We start from the raw sequence: 12,935 nt of genomic DNA on the forward strand, positions 1-12,935 counted from the left end.
GGTCAGGGACAGTACATGTCCTTTACGGCCCACTGGGTAAATGTGGTTTCTGCACAGCCACACCAGCAACTTGGCCAGGTCACGCCTCTTCGCTGCTTCCGTGTTGGTCCTGCGGCAATGTACGCCTCTGCCTCCTCATCCTCCACCATGTCCTCAGCCTCCACTGCAGGAAAAAGTCACAGTGCCCCTCCAGCATACCAAATGTGCAGGGCTCGGCGGAATCATGCTGTTCTGCACCTGGTTTGTCTTGGCAAACAGAGTCACTCAGGGGAGGAACTGCTCCTTGTCATGCATCAAGAAATCGAATCCTGGCTTTCTCCTTGTCAACTGAAAATTGGAACCATGCTGACCGACAATGGGAAGAACATAGTGTCTGCGCTGCATTAAGGAAATCTGAGCCATGCGCCTTGCTCTGTGGTCTCCTGATGATTCTGCTACTGCCATCTCCACACTATGTCACCTTGCCACTCTGTGTTATCCTCCTGATGCTGTCACTGTCGCCACCTCCACACTCTGTCATTGTGCCACTCTGTGACCTCCTGATGCTGCCGCCACCTTCAGGCTCTGTTATTGTGCCACTCTGTGGACTTCTCATGCTGTTCCCAGCCTCCCCACTTCATGACTGGGCCACTATTTTGCCTTTCGGCCTGGCTGACATAATTATTTATTTGACCTTACTTCTGATCTGTCAGAAGGAAGGAAAAATGAGACGCACAACGGATACTGTCTGTGTAGCAGCTGTAAGACCTGTATGGTCCCATCAGAATTGGCTTATGATTTGGTAGCCAAAAGCAGGAGGGGGTACAAAACACAGAAAACATGCAAATATTTCATTCACGTGTCATCTCTGTTTTGGAACAACTCCTTTTTCGGGGGCTTTAGCAATACTGATGGATTACTGACCAATTGCTTACCGAATGAAGGCGTATGCTCCATAGACAGGATCCTTTTCTTGTGGGTTATTGTTCTGACGGATCAGAGGAAGAGCAAAATAATCAGTGATGTCAACACAAACTTACTGCTGACACCCTCTCCACTCTGTCGGGAGGCTCTACTTGTATAAACATTTAATAGAACAGGTTCTGTAGACATCTATGCGGAATCAGCCTAAAGGAGTGCGCTTCTTCTTGATGCTAACATTGACCTGTAAGGCTGAGTTTACATTTAAAGGGCTTCTGTCACCCCACTAAAGTGATTATTTTTTTTTGGGCTGGTGAAATTACAGTGATACCTCGGTTCACGAACTTAATTCGTGAACTGACTCTGGTCGCGAACCGAATTGGTCGCGAACCGAGGCACATTTTCCCATAGGGTTCAATGTAAATCCGGTTAATCCGTGCTGACCTTTTTTTGGGGGTTTTTGAAGCACAAAAATATGAAACAAATTACAATACACATTAGTACAGTATAGTAATGTATAAAGAGAGGACACTAACCTTGCTTGAGATGACTTCTGGCATGGAGGAAGGCAGGTGGGAGGCAGTTATTGTTTGGGGGGAGAGTCCCCCTCCATAAGGACATCAGGGGGAACTGTACAATACAGTAAGTACAGTACTGTAGTACAGTACAGTATGTGCTAAAAAGCACACCAAAAATAAAAAAATCACTTAAAATGTTTGCAGAGTACTCACAGTACTTCTTTCTGTGTCTCTTCTTCTCTCCACGGTCTTCCTACAGGAAGTCACGACCATGTGACAGCCTGGAAATAGCATTAAAATGACCGCGGCTCCTGTTCGTGAACCGAGGCGGAGTTCGTGAACCGGAACATATTTTTATGAACTTTTCTGTTCGTGAACCGAGTTGTTCGTGAACAGAAGCGTTCGTGAACCGAGGTATCACTGTAGTTATATTGCGATATATCACAATATAATGTTGTCACTTACTTTGATCCAGCAGTTTCTTCAAAAAACGAAGTTTTATCATATGTAAATTCGGTCTCTAACAGCAAGTAGGGCGGCTACTTGCTGCTAGCTGCTGCAGAAATCCGCCCCCTCGCCGTGTTGATTGACAGGGCCAGCCGGGATCTCCTCCTCCGGCCAGCCCTGTCGGCATTTCAAAAATCGCGCGCCTCTGTGTATTCGGCGCAGGCGCTCTGAGATGAGGAGGCTCGTCTCCTCAGCACTCCCTCAGTGCGCCTGCGCCGATGACGTCTTCTATTTCGGTGATGTCATCGGCGCAGGCGCACTGAGGGAGTGCTGAGGAGACGAGCCTCCTCATCTCAGAGCGCCTGCGCCGAATCCACAGAGGCGCGCGATTTTTGAAATGCCGACAGGGCTGGCCGGAGGAGGAGATCCCGGCTGGCCCTGTCAATCAACACGGCGAGGGGGCGGATTTCTGCAGCAGCTAGCAGCAAGTAGCCGCCCTACTTGCTGTTAGAGACCGAATTTACATATGATAAAACTTCGTTTTTTGAAGAAACTGCTGGATCAAAGTAAGTGACACAATTATATTGTGATATATCGCAATATAACTAATTTCACCAGCCCCCAAAAAAAAAATCACTTTAGTGGGGTGACAGAAGCCCTTTAAGTTATTTGGTCAGTTTTGGCCCCGTGACTGCCCAAATAAGTGACTCACAGTGTTGTTTCACTACTACAGCAGACTCCCTATGCATGTTACTGCAAGGCACAGTGTTCTACACCACTATAAAGGCTCTCTGCAGCCAGGAAATAGCTGTTTTTAACGCAATTTGCCGCAAATAATTTCGTATCGAATCAAATTTTTCAGGAAAATTTTCTAAAAATTCGCTCATCTCTAGTCACAACCCCACCATTTAGAAAGAGATAGCATACACAAGCGACATGCCATGACTGCATGAATGGAAATAATGTACCCGGTTCAATAAACATAACATATGGCCAATATTTTGGAGTGTTTTTATGTTGCTGCAGAACTTTCTATCATAAGTCATCATTTATCCTGCCGGCATGGCTGCTCTTCCCTATACGTATGCCATTCATGTTCTTCTTCACACTGCATACGATGGAGATGTGTCTGTAGTGCCAGGTATGCTCCCTGCCAATTATATTTTTTATAGCGGGCGCACAGGTGTGTAATTAAACGTCTGGTAATCACTTCAGTCTTCCCATATAAGAGGTAGACGCTTAGAATGATGATACTTGAGCTGGAAATACAAGTTTGATGAGTGAAGAATACCCAATAAGGGTTTGAAAAAGTGAAAATTCTGAAGATAGAAAAGTGTTTTGGCATTTCAGATGGAAAAGTTAGAGATTAGTTGATCATCATGATAATGGGTGCAATTGGACCAGTAGGGTGTCGATGTCTTAACTTCTCAGACTATTCTCAGCAGGGTTAATTCCTACATGTCCACCCGAAAACACTTACCTCTCAAAATGTCCTAAAAAAATAAATAACAGAATGTTCTGCAAAAATACATTTCTTCTGGCAACTGCTGATAACAAAATTACTCTGGAAATCATTCTAGGCTAAAATGAAATTCAGACTTAGTAGACCATGAGAAGCATTGACTATAGGGAAGGAGACTGAATAGTACAACTGTACTTAAAGGGGTTATCCCATGATTAATGTAAAAAAAAATATATGAAAATCAGACATCTTTCTAACACATCTAGAACCAGTCCTGGACCTCACATGGATCTAGAGTATTGCTCCAATTGCTCTACTAGATTGAAATCAAGCTGGCAGATTAGGGGGCATGTCCTTTCTCAAAGATTGTGTCATTTCTGTTGCAGCTCTCTCCCTGTCACAGCTCAGGAGTCAGTTGAACAATGTAACTGAGCATGTGTGTCCACCACAGTGAGGTGGACAGAGAAATAAGAAAATAAAAAAAACAGCAAGTGGCGCTATACAGATACATTATATTGAATAACTCACTGGCTATACAACCTTTTTAAGTACATGCAATTACAAAAGTATTCAGATCCAGGTGCTGGTTTGACATCTGCATAATATTTTCCATGGAAAAATCCCTTTAAAATACATGGTTTTGTAATATATGATGTGCTAGGGCAGGCATTAGTGGAGGGTGCACAGGCAGGATCTCCACACAACATATCACTGCCCCTGCCTGTGCTCGCTCCGCTCTGTAGAACAGATAAGTGGAGGAGACCCTGCCCCGAGGTGCTATGCCAGGCTTTTAGGGGTGTGACCATGCCCTTCCTGTGGTCCAGAAACCACCATTCTACAAAATATGGACACCTTCCATGTGCAATCCACATTTTTCTCACTCCCATTACTAGAAATGACTATTCTTGACTGCAATATGGACAAGAATAGGAGATCTTCCAGGCAACTGCCTGGACCTGTCAATTAAAGCGGTGAGAGTGGTGAGAATGGAGCTTGCAACGGTGAAGCCCTCATTGCATCGAAGGCCTAAGAAAAAGTATCATAACTCGGGAACAGAGCTTCGGATCAACAAAAGAAAAAACATTGTTTTACTACCCAGATGAACCACAGCTATTGTAGGGAGGTCCCTGGTGACAGGTTCCATTCAAAGAGCAAAGTTTTGAGCTTCATCAAGCATAGGCTTCTTTTATTCCCTGTCACCCCCCCCCCCCCCCCCCCCCCCCCCCCCACCACCACCGCCACCACCACCACCTTTGTTTCTTTGAAAAATCACATAGTTTGGCCTTGGATGTGTGAAACTGCAGAGAGCAGAGAAAACAAAGAAATCAATACATATTTTGTCTCCTGAGCCTGTTCTCCATGGATTGGATATTGATTTGATTTTGTGAAATTGATTAAAAACTACCCGGACTCAGCGCAGCATATTGATGGACAATGCAAGGAAAACATTAAATGCTTTTCATAGAATGAGGATACACGGCGATTGAGGGTCACCACTGAATGACTAGTGTTCTGATTCCACAATGAGCCTTATGGACCTTTGTACTCAACAAATGAAAATATATGTTATATGCACAACGATGGTCAGAACTGTGTACAGTCAACAGGACCAATCTCTTTACATCCCTGATAGTAATCTATACTGGAACACTATCTATACTGACTCAGTTGTGTTGAGTCTGAGCAATGCTCTGCGACTAATACTCCAGAATGGACTCCAGATTCAGATTGATGCAATTATTTTTCTGCACTGATACAGTGAAGCAGACTCTTAGGGCACGGCCACACGGTCAGGTTTCCTGATGCAGTTTTAGAAGCCAAAATCAGGAGTGGATCAAAAAGGGAGAGAAAGTATGAAGGACATATACGACTTCTCCTCTTTTCCTGAATTCACTCCCGGTTTTGGCTTTCAAAACTGCATCAGGAAACCTGACCATGCGGCCGAAACCCTAAGGCGACCAAGGAATGTTGTGCTCTTTCTGTATTTAGCTGACAGGTGAGTGTCTGAGACAATTGCAACCACTTCTGAGCCATGAGGAGAACTAAATCTGAAATATTATATGTGCCTGAATGTAAGCAACAGCACGTCTTTCAACTTAAAGAACATCTGTCAGCAGATTTGTATCTATGACACCGGCTGACCTGTTACATGTGCACTTGGCAGCTGAAGACATCTGTGTTGGTCCCATGTCCATATATGCGCCTGCATGGCTGAGAAAAATGAAATTGCAATATATGCAAATTAGTCTCTAGGATCAACTGGGGCGTTGCCGTTAAACCTAGAGGCTCTGCTCTCTCTGCAACTGCTGCACCCTCTGCGCTTCAGGCCATTTAAACATGATCAATGTCAATCAAACTGCAAAAGGCGCTGTGGCATACCTCGGGCCATTCACAAGGCCCAATGCTGCAATAGCCACCGATGATGACCCTCGATCTCGACACAGGAGCTCCTGGGGTTTCACCACTCAGATGCTGTGATTGCAATTGACCAATGCATCTGAGGGGTTAACTGTTCATGATTGGCGTTGTCGTCGATTATGGACAATGCCTCCCGTCTGCTGTGTAAAACAGCTGCCATCCAGCGGCTGAGACGTTTCAAGTGGGCACCATCTTTTAAAGGAGGAACATCAGACGTACATGATGTACTCCCGACTGCCGGAAAGGGTTTGTCCATGGGAGCTAAAGTAAATCTAGAGCACAGCAGAAGTTGCAAATGAATGAAAAGCTGGCACCACTGAATAATACATGTACAAATAGACACAAATGTAACATAAACTGCACACAAAAAAATTGCAAATCTGATATCAAATATGCCCCTTAGTGTATCTAAGATGTACCCAGGTCTTTAATAATGCAAATATTTGTATAAGTGATTTTCGGAGTCTGTAACAAAGCACATCTCAGGCAGAGAACAACACGTCTGCATGTTAATAAGTGAGACGGTTTATTTTTGCAGAAGAACAAATAAGCAGAATGTTGTCTTTTTATTAAACAGATGTTATCGCGAGCACTGATATTTCTAGCTCAGCTCCTCGCTCTGTTTGCATATTCAGGTCTGCAGGGATCTTGAGCAAAGGGTTCTGCATGCCTGGATATACATTTGGTTACTAAAAATGAGACTTCAGCTCAAAGGATTAATGTCTTTTTTCCTATTTTTCTCTTCACCTGCTCTAGCCCCGAGTGCTCCTCCGCAGTCTGTTACAGTTTTGACAGTCGGGAGCAACAATAGCACAAGTATCAGCGTCTCCTGGGACCCTCCTCCGTCCGATCACCAGAATGGAATAATTCAGGACTACAGGGTAATGCAGTTTTCTTCCATACAACACAAAACGCCATTTACACACAAACATAAAAGAAAATAAAAATGCACAAAATGTATTCTTTCTCGCTCAAATTTGGAAAACAATATTTTTATCTTCCACCTGAGCCCAACAAGCATACTATTAGGATCATCTGCAGGACAGTGAATTTGACATGTTCCAAGAGATTATCCCCCGTGCAAATGTAAGATCCTAAAATACATAGTCATTATGTGTGTATTTATTTGGCAAGATCAATATTGCACCAAGATTTATGAACCCCCATGCAGATATTAACCTCAGCTTCACCTCTGTCAATACTTACTGATTTAATAAATGAATCTTGATGGTGGGGGAATTTTACATTCTTCATATTAGGTTCAAAGCATATTAACATATGATTAACCTCTTCAAAAAGCTTTGTGATTATTATCAGATGCCAAAAATAAAGCACAAAGTAAAACTAGAACTCGCATATTATGGATTTTGACGATTATCTTAATTACAATGTTAGGCATAAAGGGACTGACAATGTATATTGGATTTCTTAGTTACTTAGCTTATATTATACCATCCATGAATTGTTGATGATGTTGACAAATTTTTGCTTATTGCCTTATAATAACATGGTTGGTAAGGGTGAAAAAAGTCTGTCATGTTCAATGTAAAATCTTATATAGTTGATCCAGAAGATAGAAATATGAGTAAATCCTTGGATTATCAACCCATGTGTAGTGGTTCTAAAATTATATCTTCCAAGGAAGGCATCCTGGCACCTCTTGAAGTCTCTCAATGGATTTTAGGGGTTTTCTGTTTTAGTATCAGGCCATCACCATCACACCACACATTAGTTGACAATTAGTGATGTCTGGGCCTTGGACATCAGCCGCTACCAAAGACATGGTGCCATGCCTATTAAACAATGCCCTTTCAGGCAGACAGAAGTTGGGCCATTATTGATCAAATATTAATGACCTATCCATATCCTCGATATTATAGTACTGGAAAATAATATTTAAAGGGATTGTGCCATAAACTACTTTTCACTCTAAAGTGTATTTTCATTGATTACTCTAGATCCCCTTCCTCCGTGCATAGTTTATTGTTTTTCAAATTCACCTCATTTGCAGTCTTCTCTTGTCCCCCGTGCTTGAATTCTACTTCCTGGTTTGCCATGTTTCTGCTGTTGCATCATGCTTTAAGGCAGCGAGATGTGTCCTGACATCAGCAGGACATGTGACACTAACCACGCCCCTTATTCTCACCAATGACACTTCCTACATTACAAGGTTCCAACGTAGGACGTAACCTACAGCGACGAATATCAAGACCGACTTTCCACAAGGTGCATTTGTAGGCTAATAACTTAAGGCAGATTTGATAAATGGTGGTATTTGGGGACAGTGATATAACAGTGATATCTGTTGGGTGGGATACATTTATATTAGTGGCACAACCCTTTTAACATCATAACATCCAGTGGAAAAGCGTTCTATGGTCTTTCAGTGAAGAAATCCTACCTACTGTATGGTGATGATGACCAAATCCATTATTCATAGTAATGATGTTCAGGTACATTTAGATTTAGAAGTATTTGATAGAGATCCCACATTAGATGATTTCCTCACCATTATCTAGAAATACATGTGAAAAAAAGGACAGAACTTCCACCACTGTTCTTGGTGCTCGGTCCAGATCCAGCACGTTATAAGTTACTGGTGGGAATGTATAAAATAGGCCTCCAGAAGTCTCTACTGTGTAGTTTAAAGGGTAGCCTCAATGGTCTAAGAATTTGGGATATAGACATTCTACTAATGCATCCCAAGCTCTACATCATCAGTGGTGCATGGTTGCTGACCACTCAACACTGACCAGAACAATATAGGCCCAGCGATGGCTGGTTGTGTCACTAAAGGCGTCTGTTTCTAATAAACAACAGATTTTTAGGTTTGTGAGGATCATCACTTCCTGCCTTGGCAATTGTACCAGCAACCTAAGGTGCAGCCAAAGTCTCTTCAGTATAGATTCAACTTGTGGAACGCGATCATATTAGATCTCATCAGCGTGCACATTGAAGATCATTTACATGACTCTGGATGCACATCTGAGGGTGTGAGCTACAACAAAGAGTTCCCTCAAAAATATTTCCTTACAACACCATATATGAAACATAGTCCCTCCATATTACTTCTAGTCTTGTTCTGAACAGAAAGAAATTATTACTGGTTATGAGAAGGATCTTCTTCACCTCAGCAGATGGAGAACATATGGGTGTTTAAGTAGCCATTTTAGATCAAATAAAACTCTGTTTTTCTTCAACCAATTTGGTTCCCAGTGCTGTGCTAAAAAATGCTTTTTATGGGTCAGAAATCTGGAGTACATATGAAAATAATATTTCTTCAGAAAGCGCACCATCATGTCAAATGTCTCCTCCGCATCAGCTGTCTGGAGCCGATGCAAAAATGTCTTTGTGGAAGATTAACAAGGATTGTGTAAATTGGGAATGTAAAAATTTAGTAAAATATCACTTACCTATTACCTTTTCATTGGATTATCTACAGATTTGGTGTCTAGGCAATGAGACCCGGTTTCATGTCAACAAAACTGTAGATGCTGCTATTCGTTCAGTGGTGATTGGAGGACTTTTTCCTGGGATCCAGTATCGGGTTGAGGTTGCTGCAAGCACGAGTGCTGGGATCGGTGTAAAAAGTGATCCTCAACCTATATTAATCGGTAAGGTTGTTATTTTTTTCTTTAATATTATTGCTGTCAAATAATTTACAGATTATATCATTCAGATCTGTAAATTTAAATTTAAGCTCCTATACATCTAATCTATAGTAGGCACACCCAATCATCATGTGCCTTTTATGGCAGTGCTAATTATTTCTGTGAATAACGGGTTCCATAAAATTATTCAAAATGGTCTACATCTACTGTATCAAGAATTCAGGGTTTCAGCATTTAAAGGGGTAGTCCAGTAACAAGAAGTTCTGCTCTATCTTCTGGCTCTAGTTTCCTTCTTGTTTTCTTTGGAGAGAAGGAATTCGGTTAAGTTTTACACTGCTCTTGGATAAAGAGGACATTACTGGTCAACCTTGTGCCCTCTTCTCCCTTTCAAGTGCCTATACTCATAGTGGTCAATTATATTGCATGTATAGTCTTGATAAAGAGGAAATGTATTATATCCAATGTTATATTTGCGGCTTTAGCACTATGTGATAAATAACGTTACAGACTGCGGTTATTTCCACCAAAAGCATTAAACCTTCTTTCTTATATACTCATGGTGCTCCTTGTCAAGCATTTCCGCCCATGTGTTGTATCTTCTAGATCCTACACTGTTCATTAATGGCTCATGCATAATATGAGTCTTGCAATGAACGCTGGATTCGACATTAAAAACTTGCTGGGATTTCAAATCTGGGGCTTTTCAGACCCTTCATGCTTCTCTGCCAGTGTATTACCATTGATGGTACCACTGGGGATTTCTCCAGGATAGAGAAGTGCAGCTGTAATGAAATCAGCAGAGCATTCAGCTGTACACAGACCTATGATGGTTTCTCGGCTTCATTCCACCTTGGAGTAGACCACGCTGCTCAACATGAGATAATTCACATGCATTAACAAACAATGCAACATTTCTGGATATATAACTATAAAATGGCCAAAGTCTATTACCTCGCCTAATAACCCTTTTCTAAAGCCTGAACCAGTGTACTCCTCCACGATGCTTTACCATATTACAGACAGAAGGACATTTTTTCAATAGGTTATGTTTTTCAATTACAATTGTATAATCTTTGTGTTTGAATATAACATGTCCACATCTCAGAGCCAGAAGGTACAGATGTAGTAGAGTTAACACTCATGATTTATGAGACGTGTTACTAAACTAAATGCATTAAGCAAACACCTTCAATTACTTTTCATTGGCTTTTGTCTCAAGATTAACTAAAGATGAGTTAAGAAATTTGAGTTAAGAGCTTGAGTGCTAACCCTGCTACATCTGTAGATCCTGGGAGCACCACTGAGCTCCCACAATAAATTGTACTTAATGAGCAAGGCCGGTCTTAGGTTGGTGCCCTGGCCATTCTCTCAGCATCGACCTGTGCAATAAGTTGACGCAAGCGAGCGACAACTGACATTTTTTTGCAGACCCTTGAAATAGACCAATGTGACAATGCAGCCCCCAGACCAACAAAGGTTATGGACCCTTGATCTAGTGTATATGGGGCCAGATGTTGGGTAATAGATGGATTTGGCAGCTGCACTTAAACACTCCCAATCCCTTATTCTCGAAGGGAGATAAGCCACCCCTGGAGGTGTGTGACAACTGCTTATTCCCTTCTCCGTATTGAGAGTACATACATGCCAGACAGAGCTGAGCCTGTATATGAATGATAAATCAAAGGTGTGTGACCACCTTACAGGGGTTTTCCTATGTGCATCAACATCCTTTCAAATGATTGGCTGCTGTAATTTTGTCATTTATTTCTTTTACCTTTTTTGCTCCTTTCTCCTGTTCTGGGGCTTGGTCACATGGCCATGTTTATGCTGCTCCTTCTTATTTCTTTTAATGTTATGTTCATGGGTGGAGCAGTGTCTACGTAACTAGTTGGGTGGGAGGAGCTATAAACAAGCTGGGTGTTAGGGGAAGTTTAGGGGATTGTGTATGTAACCAGCTGGTGGGAGGAGCTATAAACTAGCTGGGCATTGTTAGGGGCAGTGATAGGGGAGTGTCAATGTAACTAGCTGGGTGGGAGGAGCTATATAGGTGAGGGTCTTTGTAACCAGCTGGTGGGATGAGCTATAAACTAGATGGGCTTTGTTAGGGGCGGTGCTGGAGCTGTGGCAGAGAAAGGAGAAATGCATCATGGGTTTGGTTGGATCCAGCAACAAAAAGCGCTACATACATGATGGAAACAAACCCGAAGGATTGGTTTACATAGTGAAAATGGGCCAGTAGAGTCCATATTGAAAAAGATAAAGCACGGGGAAAATAAAGATTAGGTAAGCAACTACTTGACCATATCTGTTAAAAACCACCATAATCCTGCAAAACCCCTTTAAGGCCACTGGACTAAAAGCTTGATCATGGTTTCTTTCTAATCATTGCTCCTTAAGTATAGATGCAGGGTTTTCTTTTTAAAGTGACCTCTATAGGTCCTCCTTAATGCTGCAGTCTATTTCAATGGGCTTGTGACAAAAAAGAGTCAGTCAGTGCGAAGTGCCTGATGTCCCAGTGGTCAATAGGTGACATCCTCTTACTTTATGCTTCATTAGTTACACCTTGCATCCAGCTCCTAATAATTAATATCACTATTCATAGGAAATTGATAAGCTGCCGTATCATAACGATTAGTTCAGCACATGAAATGTCTTTCCTCGTGTGTGTAGGAGGGAAGGAGAATGTAATGCTTCCGCACAGCTGTCTGACACTTCAGACCCTTAGCCTAGGCCAAGACATATCCTATGTGTTACTAACCACAATATGTGGAAATATTAGACGCACGCAGCAAGTTATTCAATGATTATATTAGGTCCTTGAAAAAAAAATTTAGATCATTATCTCCTTTGGGTCGTCTGGTACAGATTACAGCTAAGTACCATTATTAGAACACTGGATTGCAGTAACCTTTTTGCTGTGTATAAAAGTGGTTTCATTTACATTCGCTCAGTATTCACAAGGGTATTAATGAGTTTGCAGTTGTTGCTAGAAGCGAGCAGCAAAAGAAGAAATTCGTTTTTTTTAAAGAAATAATGTCCAAGTGGCACAAACAATGTAAGGGGGAGGACGGCTAATTAATTCCTAAAATAATTATGCAGTTCTTCATTCCAAAGCATACGTTACATTTTGACATTTTGCTTTGGCCAAAAAAAGATTTGTACACTATGGGCTCTGTGAAAGAGCCTTTTCCTCTAAGATCAAAAATTTACAAATTTAAGTGCAGCTGACCCCAATGAAAGAAGATGCCCTAAGAAATACAGGCAGTGGAGGCCCCTATCACTGCCAGATATTCCCTCAATCCTTTTGGGACTGAGGATCTTGGGTTCACCATGGCTTGCAATTGACCCCAACTGAGCTCTCTTAGTCAATCAGATGCTGAGACAGAATCTCACTTGGAGTTGAATTTGGCCCTTTTAGGCATCACAGGTGGTGCCTGGTGATTGATGCCCTTCTACAGAGATTTGATTTTTGCTTTACTGCAGAGCTCATCACTCTTTAGGTGGATCGAGTTAGAACTCAAGCCCAGGATGATATGTCTGCCCTGGACTTGGTTCAGATTATACCAATTTAGACTCACT

General features: G+C 42.0%; 1 protein-coding gene across 13 annotated transcripts in view; it reads left to right on the forward strand.

Moving 5' to 3' along the window:
- Positions 1-12,935, forward strand: part of ROBO2 (roundabout guidance receptor 2) — a 432,244-nt gene that overhangs the window by 358,927 nt on the left and 60,382 nt on the right. For all 13 annotated transcript variants that reach the window (XM_044284544.1, XM_044284545.1, XM_044284552.1 and 10 more), the window contains 2 exons: positions 6,502-6,626; positions 9,188-9,359. In XM_044284544.1, coding sequence (XP_044140479.1) covers positions 6,502-6,626; positions 9,188-9,359 — 297 coding nt within the window. The remainder of the gene's footprint in view (positions 1-6,501; positions 6,627-9,187; positions 9,360-12,935) is intronic.

Source organism: Bufo gargarizans, chromosome 3 (assembly GCF_014858855.1).
Source record: "Bufo gargarizans isolate SCDJY-AF-19 chromosome 3, ASM1485885v1, whole genome shotgun sequence".
In the NCBI taxonomy this organism is placed as follows: domain Eukaryota; kingdom Metazoa; phylum Chordata; class Amphibia; order Anura; family Bufonidae; genus Bufo; species Bufo gargarizans.